The 25994-nt window shown below is 45.8% G+C and overlaps 1 protein-coding gene across 2 annotated transcripts in view; it reads left to right on the top strand.

Moving 5' to 3' along the window:
• Nucleotides 1–25994, top strand: part of LOC138525662 (uncharacterized) — a 589674-nt gene that overhangs the window by 290377 nt on the left and 273303 nt on the right. For both annotated transcript variants that reach the window (XM_069635730.1, XM_069635731.1), the window contains exon 2: nt 13198–13554. In XM_069635730.1, coding sequence (XP_069491831.1) covers nt 13198–13554 — 357 coding nt within the window. The remainder of the gene's footprint in view (nt 1–13197; nt 13555–25994) is intronic.

Raw genomic sequence — 25994 nt, 5'->3', positions numbered from 1 at the left:
TCTACCACTAAAGTGAACTCTAGCAAACCACAAACCTCGCCTCAACCACAGAATACAGACTGTACTCACTCCTTAACACCAACCATTAAGCTGAAAGATTCCACCATCCAGGGTGCCCTTATCAAGGCCAGATCACTTCTAGCTCAAGCCCTAGATATCGCAGACCTGATCACATCCAATGATCTTGACTTCTTAGCCATCACCAAAACATGGCTGCATGCAGCAGCAGATGTCCCTGCAAGGCTCTCACGCTTGTTGTTCCCAAAAACTATTCAGTATACAGGACCGACAGACCCACTAGCAAAGGTGGTGGAGAAACAATCATCGCTAAGAACAATATTAACATCAGGGAAACACCTAATCTCACCTTCCACGCAGGCAAATTACTATCGGTCAAAATGACCATCTCCCCAACAACTACGTTGAACATTCATCTCATCTAAAGACCTCCTGGCCCTACCTCGTCATTTGATGACAACATAGCACAACTCCTCTCCACCAATACCAAGACCAGCACCCATACCCCACTGCTCAAAGATTTCAATCTGTGTTTTAATGACCCTAATGACAACCACGCCCTGGCCTCAGCCAACACCATCTCAGCACTAGGCTACTCTCAACGGATACACAACTACACCCACACTAAAGGCTGCATCCTCGACTGGCTTGTGCACCTCAACTGTAACACCAACATAACTTCCAACTTCCACTGCCCTTTGTCTGACTATCATATAATCACTTTTAACATAGGGGGCGTGGCTTGAGCTCATGCCGTGAGGACGCTTTCAACCGTGGCTCCTGCCCTGACCCTGGAAAGACCCTGCGTTCTTTAAATAAAAGGCAAGACCTAGCGACTTGACGCGCACCGGAGGCTCCGACAAGCTTTTCCTCAGCCCTAGGACTGCACAAATCCTAAAATCATAGTGTGGGTGGGAGAAGAGACGACAGCAAACCCGAGACCCCCAGGCTTCAAGATGGCCGACGCGGCCTCGGCTCGGCAGTGAGGGGGAGGAGCGGCTGGAAGTTCGCCTCTGAGTGAGCCCGCCCGACACACCGAGAAGGCACGACAGAGCACCTCGAGGGACACAGAGACCGGCCCGCCAGCTGGAGGGACCTGGCACACACGGGAAGACCCCGTAGGGGATAAACGGTATGTGGCACGCCCACACGTCTAAGGCCCACTGACAGAGCCACACTACGTGCAGAGGGGCCGGGTCCTGGTGATTCCTGGAAATAATTTGTCGTTGTCACCCATGCAACAACGAACGACCCAGAGACATTATTTGCTGAAGGTACTGAATGGGTCAAACATCGAAACAAGGCACTGGGGGCAGCGTACTGAGGCACACTGCATGCTGTACTACACAGATACTGGGCCCTATAACCTCTATAAACCGTGAACGGCTGGTCCCTAGACGTAACACGTGAATCACCAGGAGCAATACTACCCATGCAAGACCACTACATCCCTCTCCACTCTCGACCATCAACGGGGCCATCACTGGGGCCATGCCATCCACAAAACAAAAAAAGGAAACAACGATCATGGACTCCTTCAATGCCAAACAGAAAGGGTAACCACAGGACGCCACCAGAAACCCCAGAAGCACAAGCACAACCCGCAGAGAGCCCCGCTAACAGTGACAATCAGGTGTTCGAAGCAATTGCAGTCCTGCGTACTTTCATTGAAACCAGAATTGGGGAGATAAAGTCGGACATGCAACTGATGAGACAAGATGTGAGAAACCTCACGGAAAGAGTCACCACGGCCGAAATGACCCTGAAGGAGACAGCTGGAACCACCAGCGACCTAGAGAGGCGACTGATGGAGCTTGAAAGGAAGAACGCAGCGCTGGAAGCCCGAGCAGAAGATGCCGAAGGGTGAGCCCGGCATAATAACATACGGGTTCTGGGGGTTCCGAAGGGAATGGAAGGGCCCAACCCAACAGACTTCATTGAAAACATGATACTCCAGGAGATTGGAGCGGAGAAATTGCTGCAGGGGTTCACGGTGGAACATGCCCACAGATCACTACAAAAAAGGCCCACTCCGGGTTCGCATCTGTGACCCATGATAGCTAGGATACTGAACTTCCGCGATAGGGAAATCATTCTGAGGTTCTCCAGAGAGGGAGGAGAGATCCGCTGGGATAACGCCAAACTAGCCATATACCCGGACTACACCCCAGCGGTGCAGAGAGCCCAGAACTCCTTTGTGCCAGTTAAGCTGAAACTCAGGAAACTGAACCTCAAATATATGCTCATGTACCCGTCCCGCCTCAAGGTCCTTTACAAAGGGTGTGCCGTGTTTCTTGAAGCACCTGCAGCGGCCAACATGTGGCTGGAGCACAACAACCTGGACGATGGCCGTGAAGCTGTTACATGAGGAACGTTCAGACAGCCACGGGGGGGAGAAACTCATCAAGTGAAGCCTGCTCAGGTGCACAAGAACATTAAGATGACCGCCACAGTATTTTATGAGGCAGGGGCAAGCGGGGGCCTCTGACTGGGCGAAGGCGCACACCCCACGAACCATTCAGTGTCAGCCGGTTGCTGACACACAACAGGCATAGTTGCAGTCCTCAGTCAACTGGATGAGAAAGGTAGGGAGCACCCCATTTGCTTCATCGGTAGGAAACTGAAGGAACCTGAAACAAGGTGGGCAACTATTGAGAGAGAATGTTTTGTCATTGTGTGGTCTTTGAAGAAGTTTAGACCATACTTGTATGGATCTACTTTCATTATTCAAGCCGACCACCAACCCTTGAGATGGTTGATGCAAATGAAAGGGGAAACCCCAAAACTGCTAACATGGTCAATCTGCCTCCAAGGGTTTGATTTTACCATTGAGCACAGGTCAGGATGTAACCATCAAAATGCTGATGGTCTCTCTAGGATGTTTATAACCGACTAGAGGTAAGAGACTCATCCAGGAGTGGATTAGATCCTCCCGTCCATTTGTCTGGTTGGGGGGGGGGGGGCGAGTGTTAGGGAGAATTCTCATTCTATAGCTAATTTCCCTTACCTGGATTTGAAGGTTTTTTTTTTTTCTCCTGCTAAGAGTTTGACTCTTTTTCCCACTCTTAGCATTTTTTACTATGTGTGTTCTAGGCTATTTTTTGTGTTTAATATCTGTGAGGTTATCTCACCCTCATAGGAACCATCTTTTACACATGTGTTACACAGCACCCTCCGTGCAGTAACACAGGGGTGTCGCAGCGAACCCTAAACATAGACTCCATACCCTGGGACTGACTACAGTCTCCCAGGGCATGTAAATCCCCATTGACTTTACTAGTCAAATGTTATGAACTAAACCACTACAACCCATCTTACTATGGCGGTACTGGGAAGGGTTAATAGTTTTTCCCTGGTGTTCATTTTTGAGAGGGTACCGTACAGTCCCTCTCTCAAAAGTTTCTGGCTGGTGGCAGTGGTTACTACCAAAAATATTCGACCGTAAATATTTCCCTATGGAATTTTCCCATTGTTTGATGCTACCACATTTACTGACAGCCCTAACATACCGCCGGTTTATTCTTATATTAACTTCACTCCGGTAGGTTTTATTTGCCAGAACTTTGATATTAATTCTTTCTCGTGTCTTTCTCGAAACTCTTAACCCAGGTCGGGGATCCTTTGTTCGTCCTTTTGGTGGGCTTCTGCCAAGAAGCCCTCCTTTTGGCGCCACTGAGTCTGGGGTGGGTCCATTGTGTGGGAGGGGGAGTAGGACCCCTGGACAGGGTTGCCGCAGCAACTCATGTCGCACTCTAACCTGATAGGCTGGAGGGTCTCCCGCCAAGGCGATCACTCCACTGTGTGAGTGACAGCTAGGCTGTATGAATGGGGATATTTTTGCATAAAAGCAGGGTCCTGAGGACTGGAAGAGCAAGACGGCACCACTGGAACTATGGAACCGAAGAGGAGAGAAGCCAAAGACATCTGCAACGACTGAACCACCGGTGTAGCCCTGCTTCAGCGTCTCACCACTTTTCTCCACACGACGAGAGGAGATCTTCATCTGAAAGAGCCTTCTTCCCTTGAGCTGGTGGGGCCAACCAGTTTGCCAATCGCCTTCTCGGACCTGCCTTGGTCGAATCGCCAGTGCCCAGATAGCCAGCTTGGAGGCCGGAGGCTTGGAGGTCGGATAGCCAGGCATCCATCAACCCAGACTGCGATTTAAAGGAGCGTACCTTTTTATTCGTTGGGCAGCAACGCGGCTGGTTTCCTCCCTGGGTATTGCAGTAATTCGAACCTTCCTCCACGACGAGAGCCTCTCTTCCTCTGCTGGATCCCCAGAACTGCAGGAACAACCGCCACCGCAGGAGCCTCTTCTTCATTTTAAGGTACTTTGTTCCGCCAGGCCTCCCTTTTCGTGTGGTAGCACTAAAGGTGTTTTAAATCCTTTACCTACCTGTTGGGTTGGCCGCCCCTATCGTCTAACATTGTCTTTCACCTCCTGCACCCACCGTTCCTAATCGTTAACCAAAGACTTGACTGCAGCTACAAGAACATTTTGCTCCTAGGCTCTTTGTCCTGTACCACTGACTCTGGCACAGGCCTATTGTCTCTGGCTGAATTTGTTAGAACTGCCTTCTCTAGATTGCTTCTCAACTAGAACTGTGTTGATGCACCTAATTCTTCTAAGCCCCTTTCTTCCTTCCCACTTTTTAACTTGTGAAGTGCCATTTTGCTCGGTTTTCATTTAAGTATTCTCTATGCTAAACTACTGCCTTGCCTAAACTTGTTCACAAACTTCTGGGAAGTGTTGATAGGGTGTGTAAGAAGATATTCCTGTATAACGTGTGCTTTCCCTCCCTTGTGAGAAACTGCTAGAGTGCCATTTGTGTTTGCTTTTCACTGTGCCATTTTGCTCAGTTTTCACTCTTGCTCAAACTTGTCTACAATTTAACTAGGGAGTTGTGTATACTTTTCTTTACTGATTTTAACTTGCTTTATTAATTGTGATTAAGGTGTTGAACTAGAAGTGTGAAAAATAAATATATATTCTTTTTGATACAAAGCTTTGGCCAGTGTTTCCTTGTACCATAGTACTGTAGCCCTATTGTGTAAACCCTGAATACTGCTCATCTCCCTCTTGAGATAAGTCTGACTGCTTAGCCACAGCTACCAACTAAATCTTTGTGGCACAGACTAATACCAAAGGGGATTTATTGCTCATACATGTAGTCTTAATCTTCTGTAGTGCTCCCTAAGGGAACTGCACAGGATTCTGCCTAACAAGGTGCATTACCACTGACAAATGTCTTCTTCTGTTCACCACCTGTTTCAATTTCTATTTCCTGTTTCCCTGGTTCTTGTTTATTTTATTTTTTGGGGCATTGTAGTACCACTGACAATAAACAGATGTCCTCATAAAAAATGTCAATGTTATTTCTTATGAGGACATCTGTATGTTGTCAGTGGTACTGCACCTCTCCAATAAAATAAGTTGTGAGGACATCTGTATGTTGTCAGTGGTACTGCATCTCTCCAATAAAATAAATTGTGAGGACATCTGTATACTGTCAGTGGCACTGAGCCTCTCCAATAAAATAAGTTGTGAGGACATCTGTATGCTGTCAGTGGCACTGCACCTCTCCAATAAAACAGGTTTTGAGGACATCTGTATGTTGTCAGTAGTACTGCACCTTTCCAATTAAATAAACGTCGCTCTGTATATTACTCTGTTGGTTATGTTATGTTATTCAGCATTTATATAGCGCTCTATATATCACTGGTATGTCCTCAAAGCGCTGGTAGGTTGAACGCCCTTGGTGACCGTAGTCCAGGTCAGTTGAAAGAGTAAGGTGTCATAGGGTGCATGGGTGCACCAGTTATGTGTGCAGCTGATGTGATTGCCTGATGGTAGCTGCATTCTGGCATTAGTTGTGATGGTTTTGTTATCAGTTGAATGTGTGCAGTCTGGTGGGTGGACATCTAGAGTGGGTTCTGGCTGCGTTTGGCCTGTAGGACACTTATGTGAGCAGCTAGGCCGGTTTGTCATGGGATATAGCTGCATTTTATTAGAATTATGAGGTGTCCGTGAGGAAGTGTTCGTGTGAGCAGCTAGGCCGAATTGATCGAGGGGTGTAGTTGCACTCAAATTGTGTGATGGTGTAGAGCAGAGAGTAAGAATAGTGATAGGCATAGGTGAGTGTTTGTGTGGACTTATTTTTTTTTTTTAATTTATTTGCATTTTTAGAGTGCACAGCTGCCCACGGGCATAGTGGCGCTGGCTGTTACAAGAAGGTTTACTTAACACAGGCGAATAACATGAAAGGCAGTGGACATGGTTACAGACATGGTTGAAGGTACGATGTTACATGGGACAGTGCAGTTTGGTATAGCAGTATACAGAAATTATTTGCATTGCAGTAGAGTTCACTTAAACAACGTGGTTTTCAGAGCTTTTCTAAAGGTACTGAGGGATGTTTCCGCTCTCAGTTTGGGTGGTAGGGAGTTCCATGCTTTTGGTGCTAGGACTTCGAAGCTCGAGCCGCCAGCTTTAACTCTGTTGAAATTAGGGACTAAGAGTTGGTTTGCGTACAGGTCCCTTTTGGGCCTAGTTGTTTGGACTGATTGTATCCGATCAGTGAGGTAGCTAGGGGCAGAATGGGATATGCATCTGTGGGTAATGGTTAGGGTCTTGAACTGGATGCGCTCTTTGACTGGGAGCCAGTGGGCATTTTGTCTTGCTAGGGAGATATGTTCCCTCTTCGGAATTTTGAGGGCAGCTCTCAAGGCGTTGTTCTGTGTGATTTGGAGTCTATTAATGTTTTTAGCAGAGGTGCCTAATAGGAGGACGTTGCAATAGTCCAATTTGGCACCTATGGTGGCCCTGGCTATGTTGAGGCAGTTTGTTGTGGATAGGTGAGGTTTTACTGCATTAATTATTTTGGTTGTTAAGGCTGCTGAGGATGAGATGTAGCTGACATGTCTATCCATGGAGAGGGTGGAATCTAGATAGACTCCCAGAGTTTTTACAGCAGAAGAGACCGGGATGACCAGGTTCTCAATTAGGAAGGTGCTATATTTGCCGTCAAGTTTGCTAAGGGATTTTTTGGGGTCCACCAGTAGGATCTCTGTCTTGTCTCCAATGAGACGGAGGCCATTGGCTGCCATCCAGGCCTGGATGATGGCATATGTGTGTTGTAGGGCTTTTAGATCTTGGTTGTAATCGCCAGTTAGAGGGAGAAGAATTTGAGTGTCGTCGGCATAATTGGTGAACGTTATGCCGAATTCTTCTAAGTCGTTGAATAGAGGGAGTTTAAATAGGTTATATAGTGTGGGGGTGGTGCAGGAGCCTTGTGGTACTCCTTTGCAGAGTGATGGTTTTATTTGTTTCATAATGTTTAAGACCTCGGGTGCGGTTACCTTTCTAAAGGTGAATGGCGGTGGAAGGTGGCTATTGTGTTGTGTAGGAGGTTTAGATTTCGGGGTGGCTAGCATTTTGTGAGGGGGCTTGGGTAGATTGTCAAGGTTGGTTTTGATTTTCTTTTGGAGTAAATCTAGTTTGTAAAGCATGGCTTTCTGGATGTCATTACACCATTTCTCGTCTTTGACTGTTTGATGTGGGAGGTACGACCAGCTCGTTGAAGATGGCGAATAGCTCTTTTGAGTGCGATTGGGCATTGTCGATTCTAGTATTGTATGTGGCTGCTTTTGCTTTGGCTATGGCATTTTTGTATTGTTTGACAATCGTTAGGTAGGAATCGCGTGAAGGGGCGGAGGGGCTTGATTGCCATTTTTTGAGCGCTTGTCTTTTAAGTGACAATGGGAGGCAGTCCTGGGCATGACACTAACAGAACGGGATTGGGAGAGCGCACTGATTTACTCCAAAGCAGTCTCACAGAACCATTGGTTCAAACTAATACAACTAAATGTGCTGTACCGCACCTATATGACCCCACACAGAATAGCCACCTTCAACAGGCGCGCCAGCTCGGTTTGCCCATGGTGCGGAAGGGAGGAGACAGACATGATACATATGTTTTGGGGCTGCAAACGGGCAAGGGATCTTTGGGTGCTGATAGAACAAGCCTGTAGAGCTGCTGGCATCGCCCGTTATGAGTGGTCACCAAAAGAGTACCTGTTTGGTGCTTACCCCAGGATAGCAAACATAAGCATGAGCATAAATTCATGGACCTCGCATGCATCCTGGCCAAGAGAACCATTGCCATATCATGGAAGAAGGCTGGGGGGCCATGGTACCAACATTGGCATAGGGAATTCAAGAGGTGGGCGGAGGCTGAGACTAAGGTATGGGCGGAGGCGATAAGCAGATCAGAGCTGGATGGTAGTGACAAATGGGCTGCCTGGAAAGCACTAGTATGGGAAATGTTTCACCCTTCCGACGACAAGCTTCTATGAACGAACTGCACACCATGATGAGCACTACCCCATGCCTGGGTGGCAAAGGGCCCACCCCCACCATGTGTGAACTGGAGGGGTTGCCCACAAGAAGGGCAAGAACGGCACCCCGGATGAGGCGACATCCACTTGCTCTCATGTTTCACATGCCAAGACTGTAACGAGAATCGCTTGTTTTGTTTGTTTGTTTTTTGTTTGTTTGATGGTTATTATTTAAAACTGGTACTGCTGCATAATGAACCTCTTGTAACGTGAATGTCTTTTACCAATATGCCAATAAAACATTTAAAAATCAATAATCACTTTTAACATAGCCAAGAACTCAGGAGTTGATTCCACTCCATCGCAGGCTCCCGCTGCACCATTCAGAAACTCACGTAGTATTACAGTAATCAATATCCTCCCTCTGCTTCACCCCATCACAGCAATCTATAACCTGCAAACTGAAGACCCTTCGGACTTGGTGGACCTTTACAATCAAACTCTCCAAACAGCTATTGACAAAGTAGTGCCTCTTGCTCTACGTAAAGCTAAACCACTAGCCCACCTCAACACTTGGTACACACCTAACCTGAAAGCCTTGCGTAATACGAAAAAAGCTGCAGAATCCAATTGGAAAAAATTCCTGATGTTACGTGACAAAGGAGCTTTTTCCGAAGCCTCAAAAAACTACAATCAGGCAATCCTTCACACTAAAAGTGCCACGTACAACGAGAGAATCGCAAACGCTAAACCAGAGTCCAAGGAACTCTTCGCCATCCTGAGAGAACTTGAGTTCTCAGTCACACCACGAGAAATCTGCATCAAAGATGAGAGATGGTGCTCCGGTTTGTTTGTTTTTGTTTGTTTGTTTGTTTAATTCACTTATAATGCGCACCAAATCCGAAGGTAGCCGGGTGCAGCAGTACAGGATATGCAAGGTTTAAGTTACAGGTTGCAGATTACATGCAGAGAAAATTATATACAGGGCATTGACAGTCAGTTATGGATTACATACAGGCAAAATATATTCAAATTGCACGGGGGACAACATATGTACAGGCACTAGTAGGGCGTAAGTCCTTAGCAGAGGGGAAGATGAAAATGTATACATGGGCATCAAATAGTCGGGTCTATAACGTATATCTCCACTGGGTGGTATTCAAAAAAGCCCTAATTAACAAAATGGTCCTTCTGAAAACTAAAATAGAAACCAATAACATCAGCCTCAAACCTGCCCAAACGATACCTAGCCCCATCTCTTGCAAATTAGATGTGCTATTCGAATTCTCACCCATCTCTAACATTGAAACTGAAAAAATCATTGCCAGCCTCAAACCCTCAAGATATCAGGGTGACATCTGTCCAGCCTCACTGATTAAAGACTGTGCATCTGAACTGCCCGCCTACATCACTGGATTAATCAACACATCCGAAAGTGGCACTGTCCCATCGAATCTCAAAGATGCTTGGGTTCTTCTGCTCTTAAAAAACCTACACTAGACTCCAATACACTGACCAACTACTGACTCATAACCACAGTACCATTTCTCTTAAATATTGAGGATCGAGCAGCTTATCTGCAGATTCAAAACCATCTGGAAACTAATAATCTCCTCGACACTCCACAATCTGGCTTTAGCCCAAGACACGGGACGGGAACAGCGCTACTTCACCTTAAAATACAAATGGATGAGCTGAAAAATAATGGGAACCTAGCTCTCCTCCTCTTGTTAGACCTCTCTGCAGTGTTCATCAGCCCACTTCTCACCCAAAGCTATCCAATGGATACAATCCTTCCTAACGAATAGCACTATGAGAGTTTTCTCACCGCTCCCTGCGGCTGTACCTGTCCCGGTCACGTATGGAGTACTTCAAGGTTTGTGTGTCTTCCCGACTCTATACAACATATTCACAAAGCAATTATCTGACCGATTTGACAAACTGGGTGTCACCTACACTAATTATGCAGATGACACCCAAATCCTCTTACTCATCACCGCCTCCCACGACATTGGCTCTGAATCCCTGAACAAAATCTATCAAACCATCCAGGCCTAGATGGCCATACATGGGTTGTGCCTCAACGATGATAAGATGGAACTCGTCCTCATAGGATCCCAACACCATCTCAATAAACTATCTAACTCCTTTGAATCATTTAACATAGATGGCAACACTATCAAGCTGTCGAAAGAAGTGAAAACCCTCGGTTTTTACTTGGACTCCACCTTAACCTTAACTCGACAAGTTAACGCCACTGCATCAGCCGCAGCTTACACATCTAAGCTCATTAATGCCTGTAGACCATTCTTATCACCTGACAGCTGCATTACCCTAGCTAGAGCCCTCATATTGGCTAGACTAGACTATTGCAATGCTATGTATGCGGGCAAAAAGCTCCAGAATATCAATAAACTATAGGTGATCCAAAACAACGCACTGAGAGCAGCACTGAATATACCTAAAAAGTGCCACATCTCAGCGCCCAGAAGGAACACTCACTGGCTACCCATCCATGAGCGCATCCTATTTAAAACACTCGCCATGACACACAAATGGCTACACAAGCTAGCACCTAAATATCTCACAGATAAATTCATACCCAATCACTCCATCAGGCACACACGCTCCGCCTACGTGCCGCATTGCCTCTCCATACCACGATTCAAGATTCAGAACGCCGGTGGCAGTAGCTTCCCTGTGGTGGCTGCTAAGCAATGGAACAACCTACAAGTAACATTAAGGTCTGAAAGTCCCTATTAGACCTTCCGCAAGCCCCTCAAAACACGGCTCCTTTACTCAGGAATTACTCAAATAACCTCAACGCTCATCCCACACACTGTAACTGCACTCTGTTCCACAGACGACAACCTACCCCTTGATGCTCCTGACTAACAATGTAACCATTGTATCTACCGTTATCTCCATAGTAACCTGTAACTTGTAACTTGACTTGTCACGATCACAAAGTGTTGTATTGTACTGCATGATTGTATTGTACTGCATTTAATGACTAGAATATCTGGACTTGTCATGATCACTAAGTTGTATATAGGACTGCATTAATGACGAGAACACTCTTGCAACCTTGTAACCTTTGCAACTCACTATGCTTGTTTTCTGTCAAGAAAAGCGCCTAGATGCCTTTGGGCTTAGTGTGCTATATAAATTGCTAAATAAATAAATTGTGAGGATATCTTCACGTTGTAGTTCATTGGATAGGTACAGTTCCACTCATAACATACAGGCGTCTTTGTGAGAAATCACATAAAGATCAAAACTACAATATAGGACAACTGCCACCAAAGCGCTGTCACTCCGTCCTCCTTTGCTCTGTCAATCTATCCTTCAAATGTTGTACAATCTTCCGCTGTACTGTTGCTGGCCTACCTTTCATGTATTGTTTTTTTTTTATTCTGCCTTCTGTTGCCATGTATTTTTTATTCCTCCCCCCACATTGCTTCCCTCATACCCCGGCGCTGCCCTTCATTCTCCCATGTTGTACCTTTTTCCTCCCTGTGCTGTTATTCTTCCTCCGCCCCTCCATGCTAAATATAAAATGCAATAAACAACTACAAATGTCAAAACTATTGGCTTGTCAATGCTTGTGTTATTCCAGGTAATGTCTACTATGCACAATGCAAGAAGAGTCAGATGAAGATGTCAAACCATAGGTTAAGCCCCGTCCTGTCCTCACGCTCCACCACCTCTCCCCCATCACTCCAGCCATCCAACTCCCTGCTTCTTGGCTGTATAGTACAACTAGTTCTCTTTCTGCACTTCCATCACTGGCCTCAAGGGGAGTATTACAGGTAGATGCCAAGAAGCACTGATGTATGAATGAAGATGACAAATGATAGGTTAAGCCCTGTCCTGCCCTCACGCTCCCCCGCCTCCCCCATCACTCCAGCCATCCCACTCCCTGCTTCTTGGCTGTATAGTACAACTAGTTCTCTTTCTGCACTTCCATCACTGGCCTCAAGGGGGGCATTACAGGTAGATGCTAGGTAGCACTGATGTATGAATGAGGGTGGCAAACCATAGGTTAAGCCCCTCCTCCACCTCACTCCCACTGCTCTCGCTATGCCACTCCTTGCTTCTTGGCTGCAGAGTACCACTAGTTCCCTTTCTGCACTTCCACCACTGGCCTCAAGGGGGGCATTACAGGTAGATGCCAAGTAGCACTGATGTATGAATGAGGATGGCAAGCCATAGGTTAATCCCCTGCCCACCTCACTCCCATCACTCCAGCCATCCCAATCCCTGCTTCTTGGCTGCAGAGTACCACTAGTTCCTTTTCTGCACTTCCACCACTGGCCTCAAGGGGGAGCATTACAGGTATATGCCAAGTAGCACTGATGTATGAATGAATGATGCTATGGATGCTCGTGATTTTGGGATATTGTTGTGCTAGAGTCGCTCTTGTTTGCGCTTCCCTCCTTGCCATACACCCTCCTGCCTCAGGGGGCGCTGTGCCACCCAAGGCATTAAGCTAATAATTGCATCTTTCAGAAACTGGCCCTCAGTGCACAGAGGCATGGATGGGAGCCAGGGCGGGAAGCTGTGGCTGGCCAGGCAATGGGGCTGGCTTCAGCCTCTCAGCACCCCTATTACCCGCTGTGCCCTTACAGTGACATGTAAATAGTGACATGTAAATAGTGACATGTGTGCACATGTGTGTGCGGCTGCAGTCCTGGGGTTATTCATGATAACATTCTCTGTTCAGCCCTGATGTCTTCCTTTGCTGCTGCTCAAGGACAGACACATTTCAGGGATAGGGATTGTAATCACGTGACGTCTGATGTGTTTCTCCTTCTCTTTCCCTCTCTGTGTCTCCTGAAGGTCCCTCCTCTGCAGAAGAGGAGTGTAATGGAACCACAGCTGTATATGCAGCCCCCGGGGACTCGGCTCTGCTGCAGATCACAGACTCGGACCGGGCCTTCTGCCCTCGGGGGTGTGTCTTTCAGTGGGCGAAGAGGAGAGGCTCCAGGACTGTGGCTGCAGGGTCGGACCTGAGTATCTCCACTCCGTGCATCCACACGCCCGACTGCCGAGTCCTCCCCGGCGGGAGCCTGGAGCTGTCCCGCATCACCCCGGAGGAGGCGGGGGATTACACTCTGCTCATGTGGGATGAAGACGATGCACTCCATCCGGAAGAGCGGGAAACGAGACGCAAGTGCTTCCTGCTGCAGCTGCAAGGTAAAGGGGGTTCAGCCGAGAGAAAATGAGGGGCAAATCAGTGCTGGAAATGGAAAACATGTATTGGGGAACAGTCACCTCTTTGGAGGGTGGGGATGTGAGAAGGAGGGGGCAGGCCAAGAGACATGGCCTCTGGCCAGGATACAACAGTATCTTCCTAGAACTGACCTAGTTCAAGCCCCTACAAGCATACTTATAGTTTGTGGTCGGGAAAGGGTGCTGGTACGTTGCTACCAGCACCTTTATTTTCAGACCGCCAAACTCGTCATGAGGCCCTTTGTGTACTAGACCTTCAAATGCAATATGGCAGCACTCCTGCGATGTCGAAACGCTGACCTCACTCTTACCACAATACCTTTCTAACTCCATCTTCCACTTACTCCAGCTCTCTTTCATACCTCACTAAAGAACATAACTTCATATGCTACAGCTAAACACAGGGTCTATAACGGTGCCCTATCTACGACCTGTGCAAATGTAACCTCAATAAATGTGTTGCTCCTCCTGTGTCGCTATGTGTGGGTATCTACTGGGTGTCAAAACCTAACTACAACCTTCTGCCGCGCAAAACTCAACCTGTTCACATTGTTCTTTGTGCTAATGGGTTTTTATCAGCCTGAACCTTTTTACCTGTCTGGGACGCTGTAAGTGCATCCCAACACATATCCTTCCTTCCTGCTATTTTTCTTAAAATATGATTTGAGCGCTTCCCATCAATGTTTTATGCGCTCCCCCTCCAGTGCCCATAATTTAAACATAACGACGTATCTGTCTCAGGTAAGCATGAAAATATTATTCTGTCTTTTTCAGCTCAAATGTTGTGTTTTTTAAATTTCCATTGCTATATCTGCCAATTCTTTCAACATTACTCCTATATACATCTCACACATCATGTAACAATGTTTCTGTGTTTCTTTTGCCCTACAATAGCCAATGAACTGCACCCAGTGATAGAGGTCAGCTGCCCACCCAGACAAAATTCTGCAAACATATTGGACCAACTGGTGATTTTTCAGCACAGTTTTCCAAATCAATGGGTATATCATTGTGTTTCAAGTGACACACCAGATATTCCACTATGCCAGGGTCTAACATAGCACCCAGGGTAATTTGGGCTGTACCCACGAGATCCTCTTAAAGTTTGCACATTTCGGTTGTGTTTTTTGATGTTCTGGTGTCATGTAGAAACTGTACGTGCCCCATAGAGGTCAGTTTAGATCAATAAAAAAAATCTGCATTGACATCGAAACTTACACAACGTACCCGCCACGATTTTCCCGCAAACAAAATGGAGTCACTTCAGTTACAGTAGCTGTAGTTCAAGCACACAAGCTGGTGTCCCTCTCCCTGGTTAATTCTAACCACCCTAAAGAATGGTATCCAGGTGGTTTACGAATTGATTGGTCCCACCAACTCAAAGCAAGAAGTCTTCCTTGAAGGGGTAGTCCAATTTGCATATTACTCACTTTTGCAATCGAAGGAATATCAAGGGAGTGGCAAGCATTTTTCAGAGGTTTTAGCCTTAAGTGCTAAGAGAAGAGAGATGCTTCAAAAGGAACAGTGTCTTCTTTCAGAGCTGCTATGGAGCAATAAACATCTCAATAGTGATATTAACAACGTTCTCAGAGCCACTGTCTCTCCCTCACAGTGTTTTTCTCCTGTACTGCCCCATTTCTCTGAACTGTCCCAACCACCTGTGTCTCCTAGTGGACAGCAAATTAATATAATGCCAGAAAGCTCCAGTTGTGGTACAGATTTTCCTAAGGATCTCCCTAACTGGCCTGTCTATAAGGATCAGTTGTTGCAGGGCCTTGGGACATGTCACAACTTTGAGGACCTCCATTCCTGTTTAATGATAGTTGAGCGGAAAGTATCTGAATCTTGGCTGTTTATCCCTCAAAATCCTTTAAATGACGACGGCAATGGGATTGGAAAGCCCCTTGGCCATCCTGGATATCATCAAGGAACTCAAACAGTGCCCCTAGTTGCCACTCATCAAGTGACGAACTCACAGATGAAAGTAGTACCCTCTGCTATTAGTCCTGGGCCGGAAGCTCCATCAGAGGGTGCCCTTCCAACCATCAAGCCTATGGTACCACTGATCTCCACATGCCACAGGGATCCACAAATTTAAAAAAACAATAATGGCAAAAATCATCGATCCCATTTTAAGGGGCTTTATACTGGATTCTATAAATATTATAATAACCAACGTAGAGAAACCTGTCTTAATATAAAAGTGGCTCCTGACTGTATCAGACACTCAGACGTTAGAGTCATTTGGAGAATCCATATTGAGAACTGGTGTAATGTGGATAACATGGATTGTATCGTGGTGGGATGTGGACTGAGTAGTTTACCTACATTTTTAAATAGAATTACTAGATTCAACCATTTATAACAGTCTTCAAAGTAGAATATTGTTTTGAATTGAACTGTATGATTTGGTCACTTTGACTGTTTCTTTTCTAGCACTTTATTCTTCATTATTATTGACATTATCAGCTCTTTTTTGTGTTTATTTTCGTTACTGTTTGACTTTTTTGTTGTATGTCTTGTTGCGCCATCATGCCTGCGGGTCAATTGTGGGCGGTATAAATAAATAAATGTAAAGGTAAATGTAAATTGAGCTTCTCTATCGAAGGGAGCTGTGGTGATTTGGACCTGCGGCAGGGCTTCACCGGGCAAACCAACGGTCCAGGAGTTGCAGTAGTCGTCTTCTTCCAACTCTTCTTCGGTTCTTTTGTTCCAGTGGTCGACTCTGCCTTCCAAGCCTAGAGACTCGCCTTTTAAACAGTTTTCTCACATTGATTCCAGCCTAGCTGTCACTCACCCAGCAGGGTGGCTGTCGTTGCCGGACAGTCAGCAAGCCAATCACGCTAGAGTACATTTGGGTCTCCTAGGAGACCAAGCACAGGGAGTTTCGGGTACCTCCATCACTTCCTGCCCACCCCAGACACTCAGACGCCAGAGGCGGTCTTCAGCCATGAAGCCCACCAACGGCATAGGAACAAAGGGACCAAACCTAATTTGGCGCACAGAGACAAACACCAGAAGGACCTTGCCAAAAAGAAACAGCGAAAAAAGAAGACTGGGATTTGTTTTTACAGAGGGGTCTCAGGCGCCATATTGAAAAACATGGCTCCCGCTGTGTTCGTGGTCGGGGAAAATCATGGTAGTTCATTATAAAACTGCTGCCACCGGCCATTTCAATAGGAAAGGGTGGCATTTGACTGCCACATGAGTATTTAGACACAGGGGATACTATGTAATCCCCACAGCACTCTGTAGTAAGATAATGTTTCACAGTAAAAGAAAGAAGTGTTCAACAAATGATAGTCAGGATGTTTTGGCTGTGTCTCCCTTCCCCACGTTTTTAGCACAGGACAAGGTGAGAATCTTGAGCACAGCACATTCCTGGATTTCTCTGGCATGAGTTTACCATTCCTTTTCTCTATATCAGGGCCTTCTGCGTTCAAGTATCTTCTCATGCAAGTCTCTTTCTTTAGAGGGCCTGATATGCCAAAACAACAAATAGTTTCTTCTGATAACCTTCACATGGGGTGATTATTATTAATCCTAGGATCCCCCACAGCCGGGCTCTGATCCTTTTAGTCTTTCAAAGTACTTGCCAATTCAAACAGAGGCTTCCAAAGGGATATAACGTCTCGCTGGGTCACTCTGTAATTCTATGGCAAGTGAATGCTTCACAATATCACAGGTTGTACGGCGTTCCCCTTAGCCCAATGCAAATGCCAGTTTCACAATTTCCTCAGTCGGGTTCACAATTTCCACAGTTTACAATTTCTACAACGTGTCAAGGAATTTCTATTTGTACAAGGGGTTTGTCTTGACCCTTGTATGACCACCTTAACACCGGACGCCGGCCTTCTCTATGGCCTCTTGGTACTTGTAGTTTCAGTTTAATACTGTCCTGGTTCAGGAGAGGGGTACCAGACAGAGACCTTTGAATAGGCACCCACGTGGCGCTGGACCGCTCTATAGCTGGTAACAAGTTTTTTCACAAAAGACCTCTGGCTCTTAATCATCTTAATGTTGCCACTGCAACTTTGAGTCTAACACAGTCCGGCCCACTATCAGGTTCTGGCTGCAAAGATGTGTTTTTTTTTGGGGGGGGGCGTTAAGAGCTGCTCTTTGAGCATTATTTTGAATCACCTGAAGTTTTTTGATGTTGGGATTGTATGAACCTGCGTAGAGGGCATTGCAATAGTCTATCCTGGATAGGATAAGAGCTCTGGCAAGTGTAATGCAACTGTCTGTTGTCAGGAAAGGTCTGCAAGTGTTGATGAGTTTGGAGATTTATGCTGCTACAGATGCGGTGGCATTAATCTGCTGGTTAAGGTTTGTGCTGAGTCCAGGCAGACACCCAGGGTTTTTACTTCTTTGGGGACATTCATACTGTTCCCATCAATCATGAAGGATTTGAAGGTTTACTAGACAAGTTAAAAGTATTCACATTCATATTGGGCCTCATTACAACTCTGGCGGTAGCAGTGCCGGTAAAACCAGCAGGCTGCTGCCGGAGTTGTGATTTTTTCTGGCGCCTGGCTTCACAGAAACACTCGGGAATTACAACCCTGGTGTTCCTAGAAGTTAGGCGTGGGAAAATCGTTAATCTCAAGTCCCATTTGAGTCCCATAGGACTCAATGGGAATGGGAATGAGGGTAGCACCGGCACTGTCAATAACAGTTTAGAGATTAAGGTAATTCTGAGTTTTACTTTGAATTTTCTTCTGATGTTTTCCTCTGTCAATAACAGTGCCGGTGCTACCATGAAAATCTGGGAGTGGGTGCTGTTCTTCCAGCAAACATGTACTTTGCCAGTCAGGTAACAACAGTGGCTTACCGGCACTGTTGTTACAATTGTTACTGGACCGGAAAGGTTGTAATGAGGCCCATTGTCTGTCACACCTAAACAAATAACAAAAAAAGCAATGAAAACATAAAATCCAAAATCCAAGTATACATTTTAAATCCAAGGTTTCTTCTTTTTATTTACCATAACAGTCTCTAGTTCACGTTCGCTCCCCCTCTTTTCTACTGGAACAAATGTTGAATCCTTAGGGCATACTTAACTGTGTGCCTGCTCTTGCTCCTGTGCCAGTGGAGGGCACCAGAATCTCTTTGTAAGTCACTGATGTGAATCCAGCTCTTGTTGCCCTCCACCTTCACAGCAGTCGGAGTCATGAAAATCACTCAGTGTGGCCCATGGAAATGCCACTCATTCCAGCGTCTGATGAAGAAACGGACGTAAATCAGGTCCTCAAGGAGCAACTGTGGCTGTTGTAGATCTTCGGTTCCTTGAGGTTTTCTCCCATTGACTGTTGATGAAAGAACACAACCTGTGAAGATACAAGTCTGATACTCTTGGCTAAAGCCCTAAGGTATTCTCTAAACTCCTCACCAAGAATCTCTGCTGACTTGTGTGGATCTGATGCTGTGCATGCATGTGAGAGTGATGTGTGTAACCTATGCCAAGTCACAATCTCATGTGTACTGAGATGGTGCTCCTTTCCTGGCCGATTTCTCAAATAAAACAAGGCCAACGGCAAGCAGTACAACCAGTTCTTCCTTAAATCACTACACAATTTTGACAAACACATTTTAAGAACTACATTCACATGCTACACAATTTCTTTGGCCTGATGGTGGTACACAGACCACAATGTGTGCTTGATCCCCAATAGCGAAGTGATTTCTGAAAACAAGACATTAAAGAAGTGGGTCCCATTATCAGAATTTAGGACCTCACAAATTCCCCACCTTCGAAATACCTCCCTCACCAAGAATTTTGCTGCCGAGGTAGCATCAGGGTGTACACAGAACCAACTGCGAACCATTGGGAAAATGGGCAGACTACTAGAATAAGGTATCGAAAATGATTACACCTTTGTACCATATCTACAAAATCAATATGGAGCTCCCGAAATGGCCCGAAGGCCGGGGCAAAACTTCTCTTACCGTCTTCATGGTGTTTCCAGGATTGAATTCACTGCAAACTATACAAGTCCCTACAAATGTGCTCATCTGTTCCTGGAGATTTGGTATAATCCATTCCTCCTAGAGCTCTTCTGCGATTTGTCACAGAAAAGTGTGTGACGGGTAATGTAGTTAATACAGAGCAGCATGAAGCAGCTCAACAGGCATCACTGCCTTCCCCAAAAACTCCTGTCTCCACAGCAAATCTATGGGCGAGAGGCACATCACCTCTTTTCCCATAGCTCCTTTTCTTCTTTAAGTGCTCTCCACTGCATATCCACAATCTGAAGCAAAGGGACCGCAGTCCCCAGGGATCTGTCATCCAAGTGGCCAGGATGCGGCCATCGCTTTTTGATCCTGTTCCTGGAGTGGACCAGTCCGGGAGGATCACCTGGATGAGGGGTCTTCGAGGAGATGGAGTGTGACACTGGATGGTGAGACGTGGCACCCCCTTCCCTATAACACCTTTTCTCCATCCTACCAGGTAGGATACTTTTAACCCCCCCATTTATGACACAAACACTTTCTCATGGGCAGCTCACTGTGAGAGAAAATGGACTAACACCCGAGCCGTATACCTGACATCTCCCAACACAATGGTCAGGCAGAGTCAGGCAATTACTGATAATTACACAAACATGACTTCTTTCATCACAGTTCCCCACACATGGATAAAAGGCAGAGCACAAAAGCACGTTCTGAGAAATGCAAAACACATGAGGAAGCAGCAGTTCCAAGATGCCAGATTAATACGAGGAGAAAGATGGCAATATGAGGGGGGGTTGCAAGGAAAGAAGCGTCTTTAACCTTTTTGGAGAAAAAAATGCTACTTTCATGAGCTTTTGAGAATACAAAACATAAGAACTGGAATTAAAACTGAAGAAATGTGCATTGGTGTTGGAGGTACCAAGGCAGGGAGGAGTGTTTCCCACTGTGGTACTGTCCTTGGCTCCTGTCTTTTGGAAAGCTTAGGACCTTAGCTTTAAAATGACAGTTACATTTCGGTTCTAGGACGTGAGGTTCAAAAGTTACGGAGGTTCTTGTGAAGGTAGATTTTGCAGAAAGAAAGTCAAGATTTCAAAATGACAGATGCACTTTACAGATTTGAAATCAACAGGATGGACACAAGATTCTATAATGCAGTTCTGGACAGGTTGAGATGGATGGAAGAGGATTACTTTAAACTAAGAGATTGGTTATGGACAGTTCTAGACTAGATACTCACTCCTAGGCTTTGGAATGGAATGCGACTTGTCAAAGATCTGGTCAAGGGTTTTGTCTTCACTCTCGCCACCGGACGGTCTCAGGCCCTCTGGGTTCTGCGTTCAGCACGCACGCGGTCTGCGGCCTCTTGAACTGGATCTGATGGGTCTTGGATTACAGCACTGCTTTCTGGGTCTGGACCTCGGTTCTAGTGCAGGGTTCTTAGCTAGAAGCATACAGCTCAGCCCGCCTGTTGAATGTGAGAATCAGGTCTGCAAAAGATTCTGAAGCCTGCTGAAAAGGATTCAGCTTTTGGTTTAGGCCTCTCTGCTTCAAGGTTCTAGAGTTTGGGTTCTAGAATTCTGGTCTCTGGATCTAGATCTGGAGTCTGGAGTCTCTGTCTGGATATTGTCTGGATCTAGTCTGGCAGAGTGCTTCGCAGGAATCGGTGAGTAGTGGGAAAAAGAGAGTGTTCTATCTGCGTTTCAGCAGTTCCTATTTATGTGTTTCCAAAGGGGGTGGAGAGGCTGATTCTACAATGCCCAACCCTCTAAGGATCCTGATAGGTCAGAGAATTTCCTGTCCCCTGATTTGAGACAGGAGCAGCGTGTCACCCGGTGTCATGTTTATGGCTTAGGTGAAAACACTCCCCTTTGCTTTTTCATAGAAAATCAATTTTACCCCAAAAACATATTTCCCAGATACAGAAATTGTTCATAATACATATACACATCACAGATTATTTAAGGCATGTCTCCACTCAAGTCCCATGTTCCTACGAGCTTGGGTTCAGAAATGACAACATTTCACGCTTTTGGTGGGTTTCCCAATATTCATTCTGCTCCAAATTTGATACATGCATGCAAATACTCTCTGGGCATATTACTGTAAATTCTTATGTTCATAGCAACAACACTGCAGCTGTGATATTAATAATTCCGGGGTTTGGTCTCAGAACATCACACAGCATCCAGCTTAATCTTAAATTGTGGGTGAATTTTCATTTTAAGAATCCCAAAGTTTCATATTTTTGTCAGCTTGGTAAAATTTGTTATACGCAATTTTATAAAACATATATTTGCTGGGCTACCTGAATCCACAATGGTTTGTCTCCGCCCCTAAAGCTTTCTGACTCAGAGGTCACATGTCCTGTCTCTCCCAGAGCAGTTGTTGACAGTTACACCTGAATTTAGCGTATTCTATTCAATTGAAAGACTCTATTGTCTTGACTGAGAGCAACAGGCCAGGCTGCCACTCCCCAGTTCCTGTTCACCCCACCTTGTCAATCTCTTATCCAAGGGCAAGGGAGGCTTCCTTTGTCCAGGGAAAAGGTGTGAAGGGTTCTCAGGGACAGAAGGCCTCTTGAAGTTTTAACTAAATCAGATTACCTTCTGGTCAATTTCAACATAGTTCCTTGTAAAAAAAATGTGTATAAACTTACAATAAGCAACATATCTTAAATCAAGTCTTTTTACACATTAAATCAATGTGTGGCGCTCTATATGGCATTTTGATGGAATTCCCTTCTTTGGTATATTTAACTTCTGAAACACCAGTTCTCCTGTTAGAATTATAAATCGCCAGCACCTGACAGAGGCGAGTAACGGTACTACACCCATTTTGACAGCTGTCTTTCCATCAGTATCTTTAAAATAGGATTTTGCTCTGATACCATAGGATTCATGCTGATATTGTATTGATTTGGATTCTTGCAGTAGAGTAATGTGGAACACCCAACAAAGAGGTTGGATCTTTTAGGTGCTTTATGAGCCATGATTTTAGCACATTTTTGACAATCAAGAAAACGGATCCCCAACAGCTCTGTGTTTCTTTTGGCAATCAGCATTGCTATTTCCAAGTGGTTTCAGGCTACTTGGTGGATAGCTCAATGGTTGTTTTGGCCAGTGATCTCCTGTGCTCACTAAGATAGGCAAATGTGGATGGCAGCCTATCTTTCAGATTTTTACTGCACATTTTTGGATGATTTTGAGCGAGCAGCATGCTTTCCAGTGGCCATTCTGATGTTTCTGCTGCCAGCAATGCACAGTACTGTTGCAGGGCTTGGATTAGTGGGTTAAGACATCCCACATTGCCTCTAACTGATCAATCCACTATTCACCATTCACTGTCTGCATAGGAGGTCAGGCCGTCCATAGACGAGAAGCATTACCTTGTGCTTGCCTCTAGCCGATCAATCCACTATTCACCATTCACTGTCTGCATAGGAGGTCAGGCCATCCATAGACCAGAAGCATTACCTTGTTGTGCTTGCCTCTAGCCGACCACTCCACTATTCACCATTCACTGTCCACATAGGAGGTCAGGCCGTCCATAGGTTATCTCTGAATTTTGTCTGAATAGACTTTAGACATATGTCTTTTTGGCTGCGGAGTGTAGTTCCTATCCTAATTCTGCCCAACCTGTACATCTCTTCCTCTACAGTGTGAAGTTAACACTCTGCTGTATACAACTAATTGAGAACAGACTTGCTTCAATGCAAAGAACTCAGTAGACAGTGAGCTTTTGCTCGCAACATAATCCAGGTTATTAAGGACCCCTGAGGATGCTGAGGTCATATATTTTATGATTTATTACATTTGCAGTTTGAGAGATTTACAAGGTCATTAGTTTCTTTTAAATATTCTGTTTACTTTATAGATCAAGAAGATAAAAAGGTTCTATAATGATGACATAATTTTTGCTCCGGAGGAAGGGGAAATCCCGAAGCGCGTAGAGCTCTAATATTGACACCAGTTTGAATAAATAAAATATTTCTGTGTTTTTCAAAGCCTTTTCTCTGAGATTTTACTTCACAAATCTTTTTTAAATTTCGACTGTTTCCAATACAGTGGTGTGCAGGGGACGAGGGTCCTTAAACCCTTGACTCTTTTCTTACTTACTGCTATCAATATACTCCATGGTATGCCGCTCTTGAACCAGGAGCACACGGAACACATGAAACAGAGAGTGCAACACACTGCACGTGTTTCATGCTTTGGGAGAGCTTATGAGTAGAATTGATCCTCCTCCACAACAGCCATGGTGGACAAACTCAAGCAGCTAGACTCAAGACTCTCCAGTAGGTTAGCAGCTCTAGCAGCTAGACTCCAACGTCTCCAGTAGGTTGGCAGCTCTAGCTGCTAGACTGAAGAGTCTCCAGTAGGTTAGCAGCTCTAGCAGCTAGACTCAAGAGTCTCCCATAGGTTAACAGCTCTAGCTGCTAGACTCAAGAGTCTCCAGTAGGTTAGCAGCTCTAGCAGCTAGACTGAAGAGTCTCCAGTAGGCAAGCAGCTCTAGCAGCTATCACGTAGCATGAAACACAGAGCGGGACACACCTCCATAGGGATCATTCTATTCTCAGCCAGGGGGAGTTGGGCTACATTTAGGCCACTTTCCTTGTCCCTTTTGGCTGCATGTAGGTTTCCCTTTCTGGATACTGTTACCATACAAGCTATTATTTTTTGAGAAGGTGCAGTACCACTGAGAACATACATATGTCCTCAAGAGTAATATCAGATTTCGTATGAGGACATCTGTATATTGCCAGTGGTACTGCACTTCTGCAATCTCAATGTGATTTCTTACAAGGACATCTGTATGTTGTCAGTGGTACTCACCCTTCCCAATACACTATGTTGTGAGGACATCTGTAAACTGCAGTTCATTGGGGAGATGTGTTAGGGAGAATTCTCATTCTATGGCTAATTTCCCTTATCTATAGAGTCCCCCAGCAGCTTTGCTGGATTTGAAGGGTTTTTTTTTTCTCCTGCTAAGAGTGTGACTCTTTTCCCCACACTTAGGCATTTTTTGCTATGTGTGTTCTAGGCTATTTTTTGTGTTTAATGTCTATGGGGTTATCTCACCCTCATAGGAACCATCTTTTTACACATATGTTACACAGCACCCCCCGTGCAGTAACACAGGGGTGTCGTCGTGACGTCCAAACATAGACTCCATACCCTGGGACTGACCACTGTCTCCCAGGGCATGTAAAGTCCCCATTGGCTTTACTAGTCAAATGTTATGAACTAGACCACTACAACCCATCTTACTATGGAGGTACTGGGAAGGGTTAATAGTTTTCCCTGGTGTTCATTTTCGAGAGGGTACCGTACAGTCCCTCTCTCAAAAGTTTCTGGCTGGTGGCAGTGGTTACTACCGAAAATATTCGACCGTCAAAATTTTCCTATGGGATTTTCCCATTGTGCGAGGCTACCACATTTACTGACAGCCTCTAACATACCGCCGATTTATTCTTATATTATCTTTACTCCAATAGGTTTTGTTTGCCAGAACTTTGATATAAATTCTTTCTCGTGTCTTTCTGGAAACTCCTAACCCAGGTCGGGGATCCTTTGTTCGTCCTTTTGGCGGGCTTCTGCCAAGAAGCCCTCCTTTCGGCGCCATTGAGTGTGGGGTGGGTCCATTGTGTGGGAGGTGGAGTAGGACCCCTGGACAGGGTTGCCGCACCAACTCATGTCGCACTTTAACCTGATAGGCTGGAGGGTCTCCCGCCAAGGTGACCACGCCACTGTGTGAGTGACAGCTAGGCTGTATGAATGGGGATCTTTTTGCATAAAAGCAGGGTCCTGAGGACTGGAAGAGCAAGACGTCGCCACTGGAACTACAGAACCGAAGAGGAGAGAAGCCAAAGACATCTGCAATGACTGAACCACCGGTGAAGCCCTGCTGCAGCGTTTCACCACTTTTCTCCACACGACGAGAGGAGATCTCCATCTCAAAGAGCCTTCTTCCCTTGAGCTGGTGGGGCCAACCAGTTTGCCAATCACCTTCTCGGACCTGCCTTGGTCGAATCGCCAGAGCTCAGCACTTGGAGGTCGGATAGCCAGGCAGCCATCCACCCGAACCGCGATTTAAAGGAGCTTACTTTTTTATTTGTTGGTCAGCATCGCGGCTGGTTTCTTCCCTGGGTAGTGCAGTAACTCGAACCTTCCTCCATGACGAGAGCCTCTCTTCCTCTGCTGGATCCCCCAAACTGCAGGAACTACCGGGAACAACCGCCACCGCAGGAGCCTCTTCTTCATTTTAAGGTACTTTGGTCCGCCAGGCCTCCCTTTTCGTGTGGTAGCGCTAAAGGTGTTTTAAATCCTTTACCTACCTGTTGGGTTGGCTGCCCCTATCGTCTAACATTGTCTTTCACCTCCTGCATCCACCTTTTCGAATTGTTAACCAAAGACTTGACTGCAATTATAAGCACCTTTTGCTCCTAGGCTCCT

Source organism: Ambystoma mexicanum, chromosome 7p, assembly GCF_040938575.1.
Source record: "Ambystoma mexicanum isolate Mex_15411 chromosome 7p, UKY_AmexF1_1, whole genome shotgun sequence".
NCBI classification, from domain to species: domain Eukaryota; kingdom Metazoa; phylum Chordata; class Amphibia; order Caudata; family Ambystomatidae; genus Ambystoma; species Ambystoma mexicanum.
Note: the sequence above shows the minus strand (reverse complement) of the source record. Positions and strands in the feature narration are given on the sequence as shown.